This window comes from Vitis riparia, chromosome 4, assembly GCF_004353265.1.
Source record: "Vitis riparia cultivar Riparia Gloire de Montpellier isolate 1030 chromosome 4, EGFV_Vit.rip_1.0, whole genome shotgun sequence".
NCBI classification, from domain to species: domain Eukaryota; kingdom Viridiplantae; phylum Streptophyta; class Magnoliopsida; order Vitales; family Vitaceae; genus Vitis; species Vitis riparia.
The window spans coordinates 21,157,711-21,178,428 of NC_048434.1; the positions used below are offsets into that span (position 1 = coordinate 21,157,711).

The window sequence follows — 20,718 nt, forward strand, 5'->3', positions numbered from 1 at the left end:
TTGAGACAATATCTTAATATTTATGGATAGAGTTCCTGAGGACCTGCTTACAATTGGAACAGTCCTCTCTAATCCTTCAGGTTCACTACTCTCTCCTGCTTGTTCTGCAACTTGGAATGACCCCACCTACCCAATTTATCGGGGTCACCTACCAATTTTAGACTCAGAGATCAGGTTCCAATCAATCTGCTTCACAAGCCATGTATCATGAGAATCTCCACTAGATGTTGGTTTTTGGGGGAACTACCATTAATGAGAAATACCAATTTTGAAGATCAGTCAACCTGGAGGAGTGCCATACATTGAGTTGTTCCTATAGGGTATAAGGTAGGGCTTGCCTAGAACTTATGACCCATGGGAAGAAAGATGAAATGGAACTGGAAAGAAAGGGGAATTTAAGGAAGCTTTACCAATCCTGATAACAAAAAAGGGCACGGGGTCCCAACAGGTAGCAGAGCACTTCACCAGCAAAGTCCTAGACTAAATCAAATCCCAAGTAGATGTAATGCGTCCAAACATAAAAAAGGGTAACAGAATGGACAAATGAAGGATAGCTACAAGAGTCTTGGTGTCAAGGCCACGAGCTTTCTCATATAGAGATTCCGCGTAAGACCAATTCAGAAAAAACAAGAGGATAACTCAACTAACATGAAAGCCCCTCCATAGTTTAATAACAAGTCTCTTTTTCTTCTTGGATGTTAATAAAGTGTTAGGCCTGTTGTGCATCCTCTCCTACTCTCTTGGTTTTTCTGTAATCAATAAATGATCTCTTTGAAGAAAAAAAGGCATTTCAGAATAAGCAACGAAAGCTATTATAACTCAAAATTTTTGTACATATCGCTAATCAAGTACAATGAACAAACTCGTCATATTACATACCTGACCTACTAGAGAAATGGTATAGACGGAGTTTAAATGAACAAAAGAGAAAAATCCTAAGGAAAAAAAGTTAATACTGATGAAGAATCAAAGAACTCTTCTCGTGTTGTAATTTGCAGAAAATAAATTACAGATCCCTTCTGCATAGAGGGCAAGAACCGTGTCCAAGGAGCCACTTATCAATGCATGGCAGGTGAAACATATGGTGACAATGGGGCAAACTTCGGACTGTCTCTCCAAGCTGAAAGTCCTGAAAATGCAGAAGTTCCGATTTCAATTAAATAAGCTTCTATACAAATCACTGAAAGCCTATTTATTTATAAGAAGGAGAAATTATGTAGAGGAAAACTTATGGCTATACCTGAAGGCACACTGAGCAAGAGACCTTCTCTCCAGAAGCATCCCCATTATTATCACTGGTGATTGTGATCTTTGGGATCTTTTCCACTGAATCTCCAGGCAAACCCTTGGCCCCACCAGTGTCAAAGATGTTGGGAACCTCATCATAGCTAACTTCAACAGCACCCATCTGGTTGAGGACATTGAAATCGTAAGCAAACAGCAATGGACATTGCTTATCTTAGATTTAACTAGTTATTACTTGAGCAACAATAATACCTGACTTTGCACTGCACTTAGCATGGCAGGACCGATCCTCTCACGAACAAGTCTACCACTTAGCAGGCTTACAATAACATCAATCTGTACAATTCAACAGAATACATCAATTGGGCATTAAAGATGAAATTTATCACTCGATTAAAGCTCAGAAATCAAATCCACCCAAGTCATTAATATAAGGCTCAAACAACTGTTATATTTCTCTTCCTTTTCCCACCCAGGGTCCATAATTCACCAACTTATCCCCTAACATTAAAGCATATGATCAATGGGGCAAGAAGCCAAATTGCTCACCAGGTAGAGCAGACATCCAATCCCTGACTCATCAGATTGCCAGAGAACAAGAGAAGATTCAAAGACCTCAATAGAGAAAACAGCTCCTGATATTGCTCCAACAGCAGCCCCTCTAACAAACCCGCTCTCTGTCTCTTGGCCTATCAAAGCTCCAGTCATGGCTCCCAACATGGTACCCACTGCAAACACAAAGGCCAATTCAATTATTGACAGTTCTAAGAAAATATACGGTTCCTGGAATTAAGGTGTTCTTCCTTTTGGGGGAACTGGTGATTTATATCTTAAAGAAAGCCCATGCTCTGTATGCAGAGCCCTTTCATTTTGATTATAATCCCAGCCCATTTCAAGTCAAACCAAACCAATGACATACCCATAAATCCATTTCCTTGGAAAATAAAATTTCTACAGAAAATTTAAATTCAACATCCCAAACATGAAAAATCAAACCCCTAAAAGAATTTACATGTATCTCAGTTTATCATGGTGGAAGGGACTACTAATTTCATACAAACACAACCCTCCAATTTCAATTTCCTGCAAAACCGACCTAAGAGAACAAAGACAGATCCCCGGCCGACATTTAATAAAAAGAAAAGTCACAGAATTCATTGACAGCCAGTTTAATTTCTAAGAAATTGTAGAAAAAAAGAAATAAAAACTCGAAATCTCATAAGAATGTAGATATAAAATCCGTAAATTGTCCCTGACTCCTACAAGATTCAGAAGTTTTCTTTCCCCCTTTACATAATTCCTCGGCAACCAGCAAAAATGGGAATAGAGTATCAAAAAGCCGAAAGAACAAAGAAAGGAATTGAGAAGAAGAGACAAACCCAATGCGAAGAAGAAAGTGAAGATCGCAGAGAAAACGTTTCCAAGAATCGCAGAAAAAGCAAAGCTGAAAAAATCTCTGACCCTACCCACCAAATTGGCAAAGGAAAAAGAAGGCCAAGAATAAGAATGAGATGGGTATGCATAGAACTCCATGTTTGGGGTGAGATACTGTTAATCAACGCAGTGGGTGGAGAGGGGTGGTGTGTTTTTTCTGATCTAGAAATGGGGTTGAGCAGAACAAAGGTATATAAAAGCTAAATAAGGTAAGCTTAGTCGTTAAGAGAAGATGAAAAGAAACCCATACACCAACTCGCATTTAAAGCCTTTTTCTTTTCCTCACATAAATTGCAAAACTTTCTTGCTGGATCGGAGAAAATCAAAAGGCTTAGTTGAAAAAAAAAATACATTTCATTTTCAAAGGCACGAGAGAAGAGAGAGAAGGAAGCTTCATTTGACAAATTCAAGGGCTTTTTTCAGAGTATAATTTGGCCACAAAATGATCACATGAGACGATTTAATTTTCTATCACTCGTTTTTCTGAGAGAAAGAGAGAGAGGGAGAGAAAGCGTGTAGGTGGATGGATCCTGTTTCCCATGGGGTGTATGACCTTTGGGTCTGGGGCTTTGGGGCTTTGGTGTCTACTCCTCACCCGTCACCACTCACCACTGTGTTTTAATGCGTGCTTGCTATTCAAAATATCTTCCACTTCTCCCTTCCTTTTTCTTTGGGTGTGGCTCCCTGCCACCGACCCCCTCGCTATGCATGGACTAAGTCTACGCTTGTGGTAAAGTTTGATACGATTTGTTTACCTTAATTCCATTCAAATTTGACATATTCTTTCAATCGGTTTGTATTGAATATAAGAATATATAATCATGTTTGAGTTAAATTCTTACCCACTTAACTAACTTTAATCCAAATAGACTTATTTATTAATTATGGTAATTAATTTAATTATAATGATAACCTATTTATCTCCTAGTAGATTAATTAAGTTATAAATATATTTGGAGGTTAATCATTGAAAAAGAAATATGTTTGGTAACTAAGAAAAGGAAAGAGAAAGAAAATGATGGAGCCAATGATGAACTAAATTTTTATTTCTCATCTTTGGAACAAATGATGTATCCTTTTTATATACACTGAGAAGAGAGTGTTTAGTTATAAACATTGAATATTGGGCACTTGTGTAAAACATAAATGAAAGAAGTAAAGTGAATTTAATTCCTCAACAATTGTGTCAATTGACTAATTCACTTTCTTAAAACACAATCACATTACCAACTCTTAAATACTTCCAAAGTTTTTTTTTTTTTTTTTTTTTATTTTTGTAAGTTGGTGATTAAACTATATAAAATTACATCAACTTAGAAATCCAATGTGTAGAGAAATTCTTCACCTTGATTTAAATTTATGAGAATTATATCAAATTTTCATTAGGTATTTTTAATTGTTTTTAAAAGTTATTTTAATGTATGAATTATTTTTATTACTCCATAAAAAAATTGCAATTCAAAACAAATATTCCACTAGACATGAGTTTTTAAATCTTTACTGTAAAGAAACCTTATTTACAAATGTATTATGTTGACAGATCGGAGGTTGACCGCACCCATTAATTCTACTTGTGTTCAAATACCGTGAATGTTCAGGTGAATGCAATATAAGATTAAAGTACTTGTCTTATTTTACGGTAATTGTTTTTGAAATAGTTGGTGGCGCCTAAGATCCTACAGGTAGTATTAGAGTTAATGTCACTGGTTTAAACCCTAGGAGTGTCTTTTTCACACGTTGATTTAAATTTATAAGAGTTATATCAAATTTCCATTAGGTATTTTCAATTGTTTCTAAAAGTCATTTTAGTGTATCAATTATTATTATTACTCTAAAAAAATTGTAATTCAAAACAAATATTCCTCTTAGATTTGAGTTTTTAAAGTTTTGACGTAAAAAAAAACTTTATTTACAAATGTATGATGTTTGCAGATTGAAGGTCCATCACATCCATCAACCTCAACTACATTCGAATCTTGTGAACGCTTAGGTGAATAGATTATAAAATTAGGGTATATACCTTCCATAACAGTAATTACTTTTAGAAGAATTGACAATGCCTAAGGTCTTACAACTGGTATCAGAACTTAAGTCATGTGTTTAAACCTCGTTAGAGGTAAGACGTTACATATTATTTCGGAATTTGACTTACTAATTTATTTCTTAATTGCTCGGTAATTTGGGTGACCACCAAGTTATAATCCTCCATTAAATAACTACATGGAAGGGAGGATGCGCAGACTGAAATAGATAAGGCAGGAGGCCGAGGACCAAGTCCGTGGGTGGGGGCGTGTCATCTGAAACCCCCAATTCATCTCTCATTAATACACATATCCTAAGCTTAACTCCGAAGCAAGCATCAACAACGACCCATAAATAAGTACTTGGTGTTATCTGTTTTGGGATTTTTCCTCTCTTTTGTTTTGTTGTTTTCATCAATGAAAACAATTTTCATTTGAATTTTCTTTTTCATGTGTGGGATTGGTGGAGCTTTATTTATCACATGACAAATACCCTTCTCAACTATTGATGACTCACCCATCTTCTTTTAAGCTTTTGACCGTTTAATTAGCGTGAAAATTTGAACATTCAAAATCAAAATATTTGATTTTGCCCTTATTACACTATTAATTTTCGGTTCCCAAAAAAATAAATATGAATAAAAATAAAATATAATTAAAATTATATGAATAGTTATATATTTTTAAATTATTCAACCTTTATATAGAAATGAAAAAAAAAAAGTGATATCAATTCTAGGATATAATAATAATTTATATTTTATTTTCCTGGATGTTTTTTTCCCTTTATTTTGTTTTTCTTGTATTTTCTCTCAAATATTCTCGGATTCAACATAGCCTAAAAGTTTTATCTTGTAAGAGCTCAACATCTTTCCTCATAGGTAACCTCCTTTTAAAATAAGCATACAACGATCTTTCATCGGATAAATAATATTCTAATATCTTGTTAGACAACCAATTTTTTTAAAAGTTTAAACTTATAGAATTTAGGTTTACAAATAATCTCTTTTTTAGGCTTACTTATGGACTTAATAAAGTAGAGAAATAAACTTGCCATGACCTATCAAACAATTCATTTTCTTAAAATTTTAAACTTATAGGATTTGGATCTGAAATATATATCTACTCCAACAATTCTAACTAACATTTAAAATCATATGTTTGTATATGATATTTCACATTGAGTAGAGAAAAAAAGTTTATAACACTATATATGTAGTAAACTCTTTTTAAACATAAAGATATATATTAAAGTTGTGAGAGCTCATTGAATTTAGAAGTGTCAATATCAACATGGGAATGAGTAGATTGTTAGAAATAGCATCAAAGTCAATTATCGACCTTGGTATGAGACTTGTCCATCTAATTCCATAAGAAGTATTAGTTTGTCTAATATCGTAATCCTGATGAAAGAATATATAGAGACTTTTCTTAATTATATAAACACGTTTTAAAGCATGGTGGTTTGTTGAGCCAAAAGCGAATAATACCTATATATTGATCATTATAAATGACACCAAAACTTATATCTGTTATTAGGGCATGACTTTGTTTGATCATGTAAGAGGTATTCGTCAATTTGATTGGCCTTATAATACCGTAAAATTCAATGAAAACGTTACATTTGTGTAAGGAGTAAACATGATATTTAACATTAGACGATGTAGTGAGTGTGAGGGAGTGGGCCATTAGATAGGATGTTTGAAGGACGCGTTGTGCATAGATTCTAGATTGGCATGCAGCCATCGAAAATGAAATTGGGCGAGCAGGCTATTTTCCAAGAGTTGAAATTCAGAGTTGTAAAGCAATTGGTTTAAGGAAACACGTCTTTAAGGGGCATGGACTTAGACCAATTACGTGTATTCCAAGAGGGTTACACCCAGAAGGTCTTTTTAAGAGGGATTCAAAGTAGGGGATGAAGGAGAAGTGTGAACCCACCTCGCTATAACAACTCAAATGTTCATCCATCGTGAATAAGACATCTTTAAATTAATTAAGCTTTGAAAGCCTTATCGAACTTTCTAGAACCTCCCTCCGTTTTCCTTATTGTTATGACTTCTTTCTTCAAGTCTTAAATGCCACAAAACCTCAAAAATCTTATACTTGGATTTACCTACATAAGTCCAATTAAATACTTTTAAGGTTAAAATGACTTTTTACATGTTTTTATTATTATTAATTTTCATATTAATTTCGAATTAAGTTTTTCCATATATTAATAAATTCTTTTAAGTTTTTCGTAGTTTATATTTATAATTTTCAAAAGATAACACAACTATAATAATTTTTTTTTAAAATATAAAAAAAATTCAAGTAAGTTAAAGCAACTCAATTGGAATCCAACCCATTTTTTTTTTTTAATCTTTTTTTTATAGTTTTGAGTAACTTAATTTATAATTTGAGTTAAAGGGTGTGATAAAACTTAATATAATGATTTCAATTGATTTTAAAATAAATTATATTTAAATTATTGATTAAAAATTTATTATTTAATCTTTACTTTAAGTATTAAGGTTATTTGATAAAATTAACTTAAAACTTATTTTACATCATAAAATTAACATATTTATCTTTATAAATTATAATTAGAGCAAAATATATCAAGTAACAGTGGAAGTCGTAGGATAGCAAAGGAGATCATAAAAATAATCAGGATACATAAAGATAAAAATATAAAATGAAAATATGAATTTAAGAATAAATGAATTGTTTTTAGTTATTATTTAAAATTATTTTTAACTTTAAATTATATTTTATCAAATATATTTAATTTATATAATGATTTAAATTAAGTTATTAAATTACTTGATACGGAATCAATTATATGTACGGATTAAGTTTAGGTTGGAATAAATTATATGTATGGGTTAAGTTTAGGTGTAAGTCCCATCCCAGATATGGAATCACTAAAGGAGGTAGGGCAAGTTTTGGTAAGCATGGTTTTCAGTTCACTGTACAGATCTGAGTTTTGTCTCTTGATTTATCAAGATTGAATGATGTCATTGGTCTGTAAATCTCCCTTTCCTTAGGTCATAAGACTACGTTTCATTATTTTATAGCATCTCTACTACTAGCCAACCACAAATATCTGGAGGGGTAGGTCCTCCTTTGGTGCCTTGGAAGAAAAAACAAAAGGCCCAAATACCCAACAAATTAATCAAAAGATCTCCTTCCTAAAGCCTTCTACCTCCTCCTCCTCGTCCTCTTCGTCTTCTTCTTTCTTTGTATGATATTGTATGGCAGGTAGGTAAGCTAAACCACAACCCAAAAAAAGATTCAACCACTGGCACTAAAAAAATAAAAAAAGGGGGATTGGGGGTTTTAGGGTAAGAAATAAATGGAGATAAGAAAGAAAATAAATGAGGGTGAGTGGAAGCAGAAGCTGTGTCAGCATCAGCTGGTGAAGAGGAAAATGGTGACGGGGCGGTAGGCAGTGGGTTGCCATGCCTGAAGTCTGAAGTGTGTAGTAAGTGGTAGTGAATGCGGCAGTGGTGGTCCATGAGAATCATGATTGTGGGGGAGCCTGCAGCACACAAGGCAGCTGCCTCTCTCATGTGCTGCCTCGCCCTAACCCTAACATTGAAAATTTGAAGAAACTGAATGCAGTGAGCCAGACATGAGACAGTAGACACCCATTCATTATCCATTGCCTCAAAATATCTAGCATCCTCCACTTGGGACTTGGGCTCGGGCAGGCCTGGGCTGGGCAGGGTCATGGCCCTAAAATTATTGTCATTTTTAAAATTCATAGGTGTCTAGGAATTGTAGACAGAATGTTGGTCCAATTATGTAACATGATTGTAGATTTAGACTAGGCATTAATCTGGTCATATTTGGGAGGTGACTTGATTAAGTTATTCTCAACTGTTGAGATTTTATTTTTTATTTTTTGACCTATTTAGAAATATATCAATAGGACAATTTTGCATGAGTCACCCTCATCCATTATTATTTAGATATTGAAGGTGAGACAAACAAGAATTTGATGCCATACCTACTATATATATATATATATTATTTTAAAATAAATATCTTATAAATTAATTAATTAATTTTTTCATAAATGTGTATATTTTACTTTCTGTCACAGTCCGATTCACCCCCTTTGATTCAGCCCAGCCCAGCCCAGCCCAGCCCGCGTCCCTCCCTTTTTACATTAAAGCCCAGTTGGCCCCCTCCCTCTTTATCATTAAAAGGGCCCAGGCCCAATTAAATAATTTACATTTGTTTGACGTTTTCACCTCAAAATCTCACCTAAAAGATTTAAACTCTAGGCTTCAAACTCATTAAATAAGTTGAGACACCGCTGGATTACATCCAACTTGTTGCCTCATATAGCAAACAAAATAAATATATTTTTTGTTGAAAAAATTATAATATTCAATAAAAATAATATAATATTTTTAAAATTATAAAATTAGTTAAAATTAAATAATTAAATTTTCTTTCATTTTCAATATATTCACATTTAAATATTATACATGTTTCATTTAATAAATTTTAAAATATTAATACATTTATACTTATGCATAAGATAAAAATGAAATATTATTGATTTTTATTTTATTTATTTGTATTTAAAAATTTTCATAATTATTTTTTATTTTAATAATATATAATAATATATTTATGACATTACCGTTCGACCATAGTTTAACCATTGGTCCAATTAGTGAATCATGATTTGATAACTTTTTCAGTTCAATAATCGATTTGATTCTGAAAACATTGGTCATTCTTGACCTATTTGACAACAAGAAATGATTGAACAACTTTCTACTTTACATAAGACTAACACTTGAGATTTGGTACCTTAACACTTAGGAAGTGTATAATTGGTTCTTGTTGAATCTATAAAATCAAAACTAAGTTTGGTGGTTTGATTGAGCGGTACAAGCCCAATTAATCGTTAAGGGGTTCTCTCAATAATATGGTATGAATTATGAGGAAACTTTTAGCTTTATTACAAAGATGATTATTGTTTGTACTCTTATTGCAATTACCTTTGTTCGTTAGTGACTTATATCCCAAATGGATGTTGAATGGTAATTTTCAAGAAGTTTACATGGTATCCCCTATTAGTGTTTCTCATAATCCTAAAGAAATTTATTAACTAAATAAAGCTTTATATAGTCTCAAACAAACACCTTGTACTTGGTTTGCAAAGTTCTCTAATATGTTTATTTTTCATGGCTTTCATCCTTGTTGTCATGATCTTGCACTCTTTCTAAAATGCACAAAAGTTGGTCATATTATATATTTTTTTGTATATATTGATGACGTGATTATTATAGGTGATAATGTTAATGGAATTGTAATATTGAAATCATATTTGGTTTCCTGTTTTACAATGAAGGATTTGAGCTCTCTACGATATTTTTTAAGCATTGAGGTAGCTTCTTCTTTGAAAGGTTATCTTCTCTCGTAGTCTAAATAGACATTTTATATACTTTCACCTTGCAAACACTAAAACTATTAATGCTCATCTTAAGGTTAATGCTCAATATTCTTCCCCTTGTCAAATCCTACTTTATGTCATATTCTTGTTAGCACTTTGGTTTATCTCAACATTACGTATGAACGTTGCTTATGATGTTTACATTGTTAATCAATTTATTATTTTTCCTACTATAGTTCATTGGGCTATTGTTCTTCATATGTGATATCTTTGGGACACTATATTTCAAAGTCTTTTACTTTTGTCCACTTCCCCTTTTAAAGTTGCATGCATATTTTGATATTAATCGGACTAATGATCCTAAAAATCGTAAGTCTATCATAGGATTTTGTATATTTTTTAGGGATTCTTTATTTCTCAAAAGAGTAAGAAATAGACTATTGTTTTTCAATATTCCACAGAAGTTGAGTATTGTATTATTACATCTACCACTAGTGAAATAGTTCAATTATGCTAGTTACTTGTTGATATGTGTGTTTTTCTTTCTTATCTCACTTCTATGTATTATGACAATAAGAGTGTTATTCATACCGCGCACAACTTCATCTGTCATGAAAGAATTAAGTTTATTGAAATTGATTATCAACTCACTCATCATTACCTTCAACTTAACACTTTTACTTTGCCTTTTGCTTTATATATATATATAAATTGTTGACGGTTTCCCGAGTCACACCCACTTTCATATTTTTTATTTCTAGTTTTCAAACTTTTGATATTTCTTGCAACTGCATTGTGAGCTTATGGGCATGTTGGAAATATTTATTTATTAGAGTTATATTTATTTCATATATTAGAATTATTATCTTTCTTTTTAGGAATAGGGGTAAATAAATCATTTTTTATTTCTCTTATTTGTAAATTTATTTAAACTCTATATATCGTACCCGTATTTTAAATCATCTTAATACGAAACCATAAACTTTTCTTTTGTCTATAATTCTTTTGAATCTAATAGTATTCCACTATAAGAATTTATATTTTTTTGACTTTTGATTTTAAATTAATCTAAAATAATTGATTTTTTTAACCCAATATCATTCATAAATTGAGTCGTTGTGCTTTTTCTAAACCAGCCAAATCGAACCAATAAGAATTGAAAGCCAATGAAAAACCTCCAAAATTTGGCTGTCCAATCCTCCGAAGGGCTATCATGTGACACTACAAAGACTCTAAGAGTGTCTTGTTTGAAAAGCTAATTGTTTTTTTAGTAGAAAACATGATGATTTTAAGCATAGAAAAGTCCCTTTAAAAAAGATGTTGACAGTAAGATTCATTAAAAATTCAAGGGTTATTGGGTCGAGTGGAGACACCTAAAAGCCTAGGAACTTTGATTTGCTCACAGGTCTTCTTCATTGACTCCTAGGAATCCTTTTTCCTAACTTCATCATGGGTTTAATATTTTCTATATATTTGCAGCATCCCACAATCATCAAATGGCAAACTTTAGTAACCAATAAGAAAAAAAGAAAAAAAGAAAAAAAAAAAAAGAAAAGGAAATGCGTGTTTCATGCGCTCATGTTAAAAAAATCATAAAATATCAACTTGGATTTTTAAATTATAAATTATAAATAATTATTAAAAAATAATTAGTATTTTATATGTTTTTTTTTTTTTTTGTTAAAGATGCTACTTTTAATCATTCATATTTTTTATTTTAATGATATAAATACTATTTTGACCATCTTAAATATTATTTTTGATCGATAAATGTATGAAACTTAAATTATTTTTAAAAAGTTTTTATTTTATAATTATTTTTAAATGAGTATATGAAAATACATTTTTTTTCAATCTCGGTTTAAAAATTTTAAGAGAAGTTTTAAATGCATCCCCATATCATACTATACATCTATATTTTTTTTTCCACATATATTTGCATATAAAATGCTAAAAATATGTTTTTATTTAATATTTATGTACCGGTGATAAAAAACGCTAATCCTATTTATTTTATTTTATTTTCTTCTTTCATTTCCTTGCCTTGTCTTCTCTTCTATGTGTTCTTCAAAAATGTTGACAAAGAGGATGAAAGGAAGCAAAGAGAAGGAAAGAAGAAATGAAAGAAAAGAAAATGGAGCAAAAATAAGGTTAAGATTTTAGATGAGTAGACGAAGAGAGATGGAAAAAGAAGATGGTAATTAACCATTATATAAATAAAATTTATTTTTAAAATAGAAAAATAGGTGAAATTGTAGAGAGATTAAATGAATGCATCTAAAAATTCTTAAATGATTTTTTTTATAAAATAAATTATTTAAACTTTTATAATGATTTATTATTATAAAAAATTGAAATTTATAATAAAATGTAACCCAAAAATTATAATTTTTATAAACCACTTGTAGGATTTTACTTCAAGTAAAAAGTCATTTAGGTTGATTGTTTGTTTGTTTATTTATTTTATTTTTTTGTGAAAAAATTGGAAAATTAGTAGAAATTTTTATATAATAAAAATTATAAAAAACACTTATATGTGATATCCCGATAAAAAAAAAGTTATTGGGACAATATATATGCCTTATAAACATGTTTTTAAGCCTTAATATAGTCAAACCAATTTTTCTAAAAGAAAAAAAAATTATGGTTGATTCGGTAGACTATTATTTTTATTTTTATTTTTCAAAATAAAAAATATATAAAAGAACACCCAATACATAGATTTAAAAAAGAATTATTTTATAAATAATTTTAAAAACAATAATTTATAAAAATAAATAACTTTGTCGAAATAGATATTTTACCAAAAAGGAAAAAAATGAAAAATATATTTCTTTTTTAAGATATAATTTTATATTTAGTAAAAATAAATAAAAACGTTCTAGAAAATATATATCATTTTTGTTTATTTTGAATTATCTATCCAGACAAAAATTTATCCCCTTTGGGTATTGATATTTGCATCGTGAGAACACAAACGTGAGCTGAGCACGCGTCACATACCAAAAAAGCATACGCGCTAAGGTAGCGCGTGCAGTTATATATTTATCGATGGGAATATACGACAAACTCAGATGGTAGTTCCGTGCATCATCTTACCTTTGGATCAAAATAAAATCTCGTCTTGACCAACGTTAAGCCCTACCTACTACTCTCTGCTCTCCCTCTCGCTTCAGATCGATTATTGAATCGTCGTGAGCATGGGTATGGTGATAGCGAACTCAATCTGAGTTGAATCTCCACTGTTACTGCTTCATTGAGATTTGCGATTCAGCTTTCTTTTCATTTTCGTCTTTGGCTTCTCTTTTCATGTTTGGATTGTTTGTTTGATTGATTTCAGCGTCATCGAATCCTTTTGCGAGCATACTGAAGACACTTGAGAAGCCTGGAGGCGGCGAATTCGGAAAGTACTACAGCCTGCCGGCGCTCGGCGATCCAAGAGTCGGTTAGTGTTAATCGTTTTTGTTTTGCGGCGCGTTTGGTTTCGGGGAAAATATTATGAAACGAAAGAAATTCTTGAATCGTTTGTGTGAGCTTGGTCAAATGTCTTTCCGGGTATTTAATTATGGAACATCTAGGAGTCGGAGTTTTTAATTTCTTTTCATTTCCTGCTATTTCTCGGCAACAGAACGGAGAGCTATGTGATTCTGTTATAAGATGGACTGATTTCATGGAATTGGGGAGTTCTGGAGTTTGATGTTGTGCTTTGATGTTTATCTTGCAGATAAGCTTCCGTATTCTATTAGGATTCTTCTTGAATCAGCGATTCGGAATTGTGACGAGTTTCAAGTTAAGGCTAAGGATGTTGAGAAGATCATTGATTGGGAGAATTCTTCTCCCAAACAGGTTGAGATTCCGTTTAAGCCTGCTAGAGTGCTTCTACAGGTATACAACTTCAAAATATTCTATGTTACAACATGCCATTTTTGTACTGTTGGCGATAGTTGGATGATTGATATTGCGTTATCTGATTCTCAGGATTTCACGGGTGTTCCCGCCGTTGTTGATCTTGCATGCATGCGAGATGCCATGAACAAGCTAGGTGGGGATTCAAATAAAATTAATCCACTGGTGAGCTGCATTCCTATATTCTATTTGGTTTTAGATAAATTTTGGTCAATAATGATAATAATAATTCGGGTTCCCTAAGCAGTCAAAATCCCAAATTGTAATGAGATTCCATTGTTCCATTTCTTTTCTAGGACTTTTTTCAATATCAATTCAATTGTTAATTTTCTGTTTATCTTCTGCTTTCATATTTCCATGGAGCACTTTCAGAGCCTGGGTATACACATTTGGATTCATTTATGAGTTACCATCTAAATGTTTTTTGCTTGTAGGTGCCTGTTGATCTAGTCATTGATCACTCAGTCCAGGTTGATGTTGCCGGATCAGAAAACGCAGTGCAGGCAAACATGGAACTTGAGTTCCAACGAAACAAAGAAAGATTTGGTTTTCTCAAATGGGGGTCAAATGCATTCCATAACATGCTTGTTGTTCCTCCAGGATCTGGGATAGTCCACCAGGTAATGTACAGCTATATGAGGTGTAAGTGTTCATGTTTCAAGTATTTGTTTTGCCATGTTATCCAAAAAAAAAAAAACAAAATAAGAACATATGCTTGGCTGCTGTTACATGATTGATGGGACTTATTACTACTTGGAGACTCAACTCAATTTGCCCTCTTTCTGCAATTCCCTTATGATTCCCTAATTATATGGGAAACTAATTTGGAAATGCTGTTTTCCAGGTGAACCTGGAATACCTTGGCAGAGTTGTGTTTAACACAGAGGGCATCCTTTACCCTGATAGTGTTGTTGGAACAGATTCACACACTACTATGATAGATGGATTAGGCGTTGCTGGCTGGGGAGTTGGTGGTATTGAAGCAGAAGCTGCAATGCTTGGCCAGGTAAAGGAATTTTCTAGGAAATGTACTTTCAAAAAACAGTTTTTTGAGAACTTGTTCTAGGACCATCTATTTTTTAGAACATATTTTAATTGTTTTAAGTTATTTTCGCTTATGCTATTTTAAAAAATACTTGTACAAATATGGAGAATGATCGAAAATAAAGCAAGATAGAAGTTATTTTTTAGAAATATTTCAAAACACAGAAAACATGTTCAAAACATTCCAAGTTCCCAAACAAACCTTTGTCTTGGAAAACATTAGAGAGCTATTTTTGAAAACTGTTTTAAAAAACTATATTTTTGAGAAATGATTTTGAAAACATTCCCAAATAGGCCCTAAGATTTTTTTTTTCCTTGAAGTTTCCAATTAATCATATTGTTCATGTCTTCGTAAAACTTAATCTTTACCAAATATTACTTCTCAATTATATAGTAGCTAAATGAAACAAAATGTTGACAAAGGGCACCCTGTAATAATATACAGCAAAAAAAAAAAAAAATTCTCCTTTTATTGTGATTGAAATATGATTCTCAAGCAACTTCTAACAGAGCTAATACAACGGATTTGCGAACCAATAGAACACGATGCTAAAACTGAATCAACCACACAAGAGACCAATTTTACATGGACAGCCCTCCAAAGCGAAAGGAAAAACCAAGAGGACGATAGTTCTATCAATAATGATGGGTTTATCAAGTTCTCTCTAGAAACGAACTCACAACAATACAACCTCATAAAGAACATGACATTCTCAGCATTAACAATGATACTGATCATCTATAACACTGGATTTCTTGCACTTTCTTGTCAAGAAATAATTTCTTCTATATTTCTTTTGTTATGTGCAGCCCATGAGCATGGTTCTACCTGGTGTGGTTGGGTTTAAATTATCAGGAAAATTGAGAGATGGTGTGACTGCTACTGATTTGGTTTTGACAGTAACTCAAATGCTGAGGAAGCATGGTGTTGTTGGCAAGTTTGTGGAGTTCTATGGTAAAGTCATTGATATAGTTAATCATGTTATTCTAACAGTTTTGGTGGTTGTCACTGCTTGTTTTGCTTTTCTGTTTTTTCTTCCGTTTGATATCAACTTGTACTTCCATATACAGGTGAAGGCATGCGTGAACTGTCATTAGCAGATCGTGCCACAATTGCCAATATGTCCCCTGAGTATGGTGCTACCATGGGTTTCTTTCCTGTGGATCATGTCACTCTGCAATATTTGAAATTGACTGGCAGAAGGGATGAAACTGTAAGGCATTAACCCAAAGTCCATTTCATTTAACATGGCCATACTGCATATACTAACTTCTAAACAACATTTTAGGTTTCTATGATAGAATCCTACTTGCGGGCCAATAATATGTTTGTGGATTATAGTCAGGTACACTGAGACTCCTTGTGTTGTTTGAGAGATTTTATTTTTAATTTTTAAATATTCATATTCGATATGTCCACTAAAGTGTTTTTTATTGATTATTTGTTGCCTGAACTCAGCCCCAGGTTGAGAAGGTATACTCTTCGTACCTAGAATTGAATCTTGAGGATGTGGAACCCTGTGTATCAGGGCCCAAGAGGTACACTCTTCTAGATCTGTTCAGACTTCCATTCACTTCCTTTATGGACGCATCTAAGATCATTTCTTGTTTTTCCAAAAAGTTTCATTCTGCATGCCTCAGAATCTGATGTGTTGCAGGCCACATGATCGGGTTCCTTTGAAAGAAATGAAAGCGGATTGGCATTCTTGCTTAGACAATAAAGTTGGATTTAAGGTGAGAATTTTCAAACTTAGATTAACTTTGGCTGATGTGTCTTGGGTTATTGTTTGTTCCTTCCATGTGCTGTAGAATAAGTACCTTTGATCTTTATTCAGGTTTTCATTCATATCCTCGATCTTGAGTCCATCAACTCATAATTGATTTGATATTCAGGCATTTTCAGAACCTAGCTTCTTATAAATTTGTGGTTAGATGTTTGCTTCATCATTGTTTACTATTTCTATATTACAGGGGTTTGCTATACCAAAGGGATCTCAAAGCAAGGTTGTGGAGTTCTCATACCATGGGACTCCAGCACAACTTAGGCATGGGGATGTTGTTATAGCTGCAATCACTAGTTGCACAAATACCTCAAATCCTAGTGTAATGCTGGGAGCTGCTTTGGTTGCAAAGAAAGCTTGTGAATTAGGATTAGAGGTTAGATTTCCACTCTTTTCCTTAATTTTTTTCTGTCATTATCTATTGATTGCCCTCGTAGAATAACTAAGAAGCCATGAAATGAATGATACCTGAAGTTGCAGCAAGAAAGTTGATTTCAACAGATACAATGTCTGTATGCTCTGGGTTACCTTTCAAGCTCCCTTTCTCTAATATATCTTTGTGCTTTTGCCTATCAAAAAAAAAACAGATACAATGTCTGTGATTTATGTATCTAGAATGCATTAATTCACACTTACTCAGGGGCTGTATTTGATGGAGCATCCATACCGAGTTAACATGACTAAGAATTTTGTTTTGGGTTGAAATTCTACTTTTTGTATGCTTCTACATTCTGTTCCACAAAAGTTGAATGCTTGCATAGGAGAAAATTTCAACATGGTATCAGAAACCATCCAGTGCTGCAGAATGTGAATTTCCAATTTATTCCTTTTACATATTTTTTTTCTAGAAATGTGGGATTTTGTCTATGCCAAATCTGTTGATTGGGAGGGCATTCTAGCCTGCAGTTTCACATGCTGGATTGTTGTATCCATTCCCTTCTGTTTCCTTGGTACTTTTAAATTAATGTCATAGAAATCTCTGTATTCTTACAAAGATTTGTACCTTAATTGTAGAGCAGGAGCTTTCATTAATGCACACTCTGAGTGGAATGCTCATAACTGGGTACTGCCATGGTTATTATTAGAGTGGTTTTAATCATCTGCAGTTACTAATTTTCAATTTATCTTCCCATTAGGTGAAGCCATGGATTAAGACAAGTCTTGCTCCTGGATCTGGGGTTGTAACCAAATATTTAGAGAAGAGGTATGTTTTAGGAATCTAGAAGACCATATTTTCAAAATGTCTTTGGGAAATGCATTCCTGAATCAGATGTTGCCCTCCACAGTGGCTTGCAAAAGTATTTGAATCAGCTAGGTTTTCATATTGTTGGTTATGGATGCACCACATGCATTGGGAATTCTGGAGACATTAATGAATCAGTGGCATCAGCTATTAGTGAAAATGGTAAATTCTTTCTATATTAGTATTTTATTGAATTGTTTTATTCGCATCAGGATCTTTTGTTCTGAATCTTGTCTACATGTTCAGACATGGTAGCCGCAGCTGTGTTATCTGGAAATAGGAATTTTGAGGGCCGTGTGCATCCTTTAACAAGGGCAAATTACCTTGCTTCTCCTCCCCTTGTGGTTGCTTATGCTCTTGCTGGCACAGTAAGTAACTTTTAAATCTTCATACACTCGCATGCACTTTCTGATCTCCATCTTCATTATATGCTTTTACAGTACTTGATGATGACATCCCCAATTACTTTGCTGCTGATATGTAGATTTTTGTCTCAAGTATATCTCTCATTGGTTGCCCATCCTGCAGGTTGATATTGATTTTGAGAAGGAACCCATTGGGGTTGGGAAAGATGGAAAGCAGATATTTTTCAGGGATATTTGGCCATCCACTGAAGAAGTAGCAAATGTGAGTCACCCAAACCTGCTTTAATATTTAGCCCCAAGGATTGCATACTTAGAATAAATTGTTTTTTCCTCTTTCTTGCACCATCTTCAGGTTGTACAATCAAGTGTGTTGCCTGCCATGTTTAAGGCTACATATGAAGCAATCACCCAAGGAAATCCCATGTGGAATCAATTGTCCGTACCTTCCAGCACCCTCTACACCTGGGACCCAAAATCAACCTATATACATGACCCACCCTACTTTAAAAGCATGACTATGTCCCCTCCAGGTCCTCATGGAGTTAAGGATGCTCATTGCTTGCTCAATTTTGGAGACAGTATTACAACTGACCACATCTCGCCTGCTGGTAGCATCCATAAGGACAGTCCTGCAGCCAGATACCTCATGGAACGAGGTGTTGATAGGAGAGATTTCAATTCTTATGGAAGTCGTCGTGGTAATGATGAGATCATGGCAAGGGGCACTTTTGCTAACATTCGCATTGTCAACAAGCTATTGAAAGGAGAAGTTGGACCCAAAACACTTCACATTCCCAGTGGCGAGAAACTCTCTGTTTTTGATGTCGCCATGGTAAGTCTTCCAAACTTACCATGCTTTTGCCATGAAGTTTTTACAAATAACACACTATTATCTTGTGAAAACACTATCAAAAGGAAAAGTTGGATCATTCAAATTTCTAGCAGGGAGGACTGCATTGATTCTATCATGTTATTATCATTAACTCACCCAATGCTTCATATTGATATATTTGTGGCAACACAATGCTGTCTGGTTATAAATAACGAAGGACAGCGAAAGTTTAAGGTTTTTTATCATGTGTCCCTCAAGGACAGTTTACTCATTGTGCAGCAGTCCACATGGCGGGTATATCTCAATACCCAGTATGGTCCACTGAACAGATATTTTGCCACAAAAACTGATATGATTGGATGGTCCTGATTGTTAGCTCTATATATGAACAAAATTGTATTGACTAAAGTGGTGCCTTTTAAATCAAGAAATCTCTTCTCTTCAAGATGTCTGAAATAAGTACCCCAGTTCTTGTGCTGAGACTGCAGAGGTTTTATATATTATATATGTTGCATATATTTTGATTATTATTATTATTTTTCCGTAAACATTTTTCTTTTAATTTCTTATGTCAACAGAGGCACAAGAGTGAGGGCCAGGATACCATTATTCTGGCTGGTGCCGAGTATGGTAGTGGAAGCTCTCGTGATTGGGCTGCCAAGGGTCCAATGCTGCTGGTATAATCCTTGCTAACGTCCTATTCCTTTTAGTTTCCATGGGCATATAGTATTTTGTTTTTGCATTGGCATGTTAATTTTTTAATATACCCAGGGTGTGAAAGCAGTGATAGCAAAGAGCTTTGAGCGAATTCACCGCAGTAATCTGGTGGGTATGGGTATCATTCCCCTGTGCTTTAAGCCTGGGCAGGATGCTGAGACTCTTGGGTTGACTGGCCATGAACGCTACACGATCGACCTTCCTAGCTCAGTTAGTGAAATAAAACCGGGTCAAGATATCACCGTAGTGACAGACAATGGGAAATCATTTACTTGTACCATGAGATTCGATACAGAGGTAATAGAAATAACTCAAATCATGCATTTTTCCCTTAAATCCATCGGTGGCTTAATTCTCATGGACACTCGTAGTTCCATAGTTCCTCACCTTGAAAGGTTGGGTTATTCTGGTGCAGGTAGAACTGGCTTATTTTGATCATGGAGGCATTCTGCAGTACGCCATCAGGAACTTGATCGGTGGGAGAAGTTAAACGAGTCTCAAAAAGCAACAGAAGAGTGGGATCATGTTCGACTCTGCGTAACCAATTTTTCTCACGGTATGGGTTGAGAAAACTCGGGACACATTGCTTTAGTTTGTCTAATCCAATCAATTTGATATGAATAAAAGGAGGAACGTGATGGGAGTGTCTGTAATACTGTTTTGACATTTTTATTTAAGGTCTTTTTCAGTTTAGTTTTTGGAAAGAGTGATGGCATCCTTCGCAGCATTCCA

At 33.5% G+C, this 20,718-nt stretch overlaps 2 protein-coding genes across 2 annotated transcripts; one reads left to right on the forward strand and one right to left on the reverse strand.

Annotated features, from left to right (window-relative positions):
* Window positions 1-788: 788 nt before the first annotated feature.
* Window positions 789-3,255, reverse strand: LOC117913629 (NEP1-interacting protein-like 1). Its single transcript, XM_034828652.1, has 5 exons — window positions 2,625-3,255; window positions 1,795-1,973; window positions 1,498-1,581; window positions 1,241-1,408; window positions 789-1,129 (listed from the first exon to the last, which is right to left on the reverse strand). Exons 1-5 carry the CDS (start codon window positions 2,776-2,778, stop codon window positions 1,007-1,009), a joined length of 708 nt encoding a protein of 235 aa, XP_034684543.1. The 5' UTR covers window positions 2,779-3,255; the 3' UTR covers window positions 789-1,006.
* A 9,937-nt stretch (window positions 3,256-13,192) lies between these two features.
* On the forward strand, window positions 13,193-20,690 carry LOC117913627 (aconitate hydratase 1). The gene is made up of 20 exons (XM_034828648.1): window positions 13,193-13,302; window positions 13,439-13,543; window positions 13,823-13,983; window positions 14,077-14,169; window positions 14,439-14,624; window positions 14,849-15,010; window positions 15,859-16,003; window positions 16,120-16,262; window positions 16,338-16,394; window positions 16,508-16,587; window positions 16,707-16,782; window positions 17,020-17,205; window positions 17,966-18,033; window positions 18,116-18,234; window positions 18,319-18,440; window positions 18,601-18,699; window positions 18,790-19,269; window positions 19,848-19,946; window positions 20,041-20,283; window positions 20,402-20,690. Exons 1-20 carry the CDS (start codon window positions 13,299-13,301, stop codon window positions 20,474-20,476), a joined length of 2,703 nt encoding a protein of 900 aa, XP_034684539.1. The 5' UTR covers window positions 13,193-13,298; the 3' UTR covers window positions 20,477-20,690.
* Window positions 20,691-20,718: the final 28 nt, after the last annotated feature.

Excerpts from the sequence above, each read along its gene's own strand:
- LOC117913629 (XM_034828652.1), bottom strand. The coding sequence starts at position 2,778 with ATGGAGTTCTATGCATACCCATCTCATTCTTATTCTTGGCCTTCTTTT. Across the intron at positions 1,582-1,794 it reads TTGGATGTCTGCTCTACCTG|ATTGATGTTATTGTAAGCCT; the intron begins GTGAGCAATTTG and ends TGAATTGTACAG. Across the intron at positions 1,130-1,240 it reads CTTGCTCAGTGTGCCTTCAG|GACTTTCAGCTTGGAGAGAC; the intron begins GTATAGCCATAA and ends CTGCATTTTCAG.
- LOC117913627 (XM_034828648.1), top strand. Across the intron at positions 16,783-17,019 it reads ACAATAAAGTTGGATTTAAG|GGGTTTGCTATACCAAAGGG; the intron begins GTGAGAATTTTC and ends TCTATATTACAG. Across the intron at positions 18,441-18,600 it reads CTTATGCTCTTGCTGGCACA|GTTGATATTGATTTTGAGAA; the intron begins GTAAGTAACTTT and ends CCCATCCTGCAG.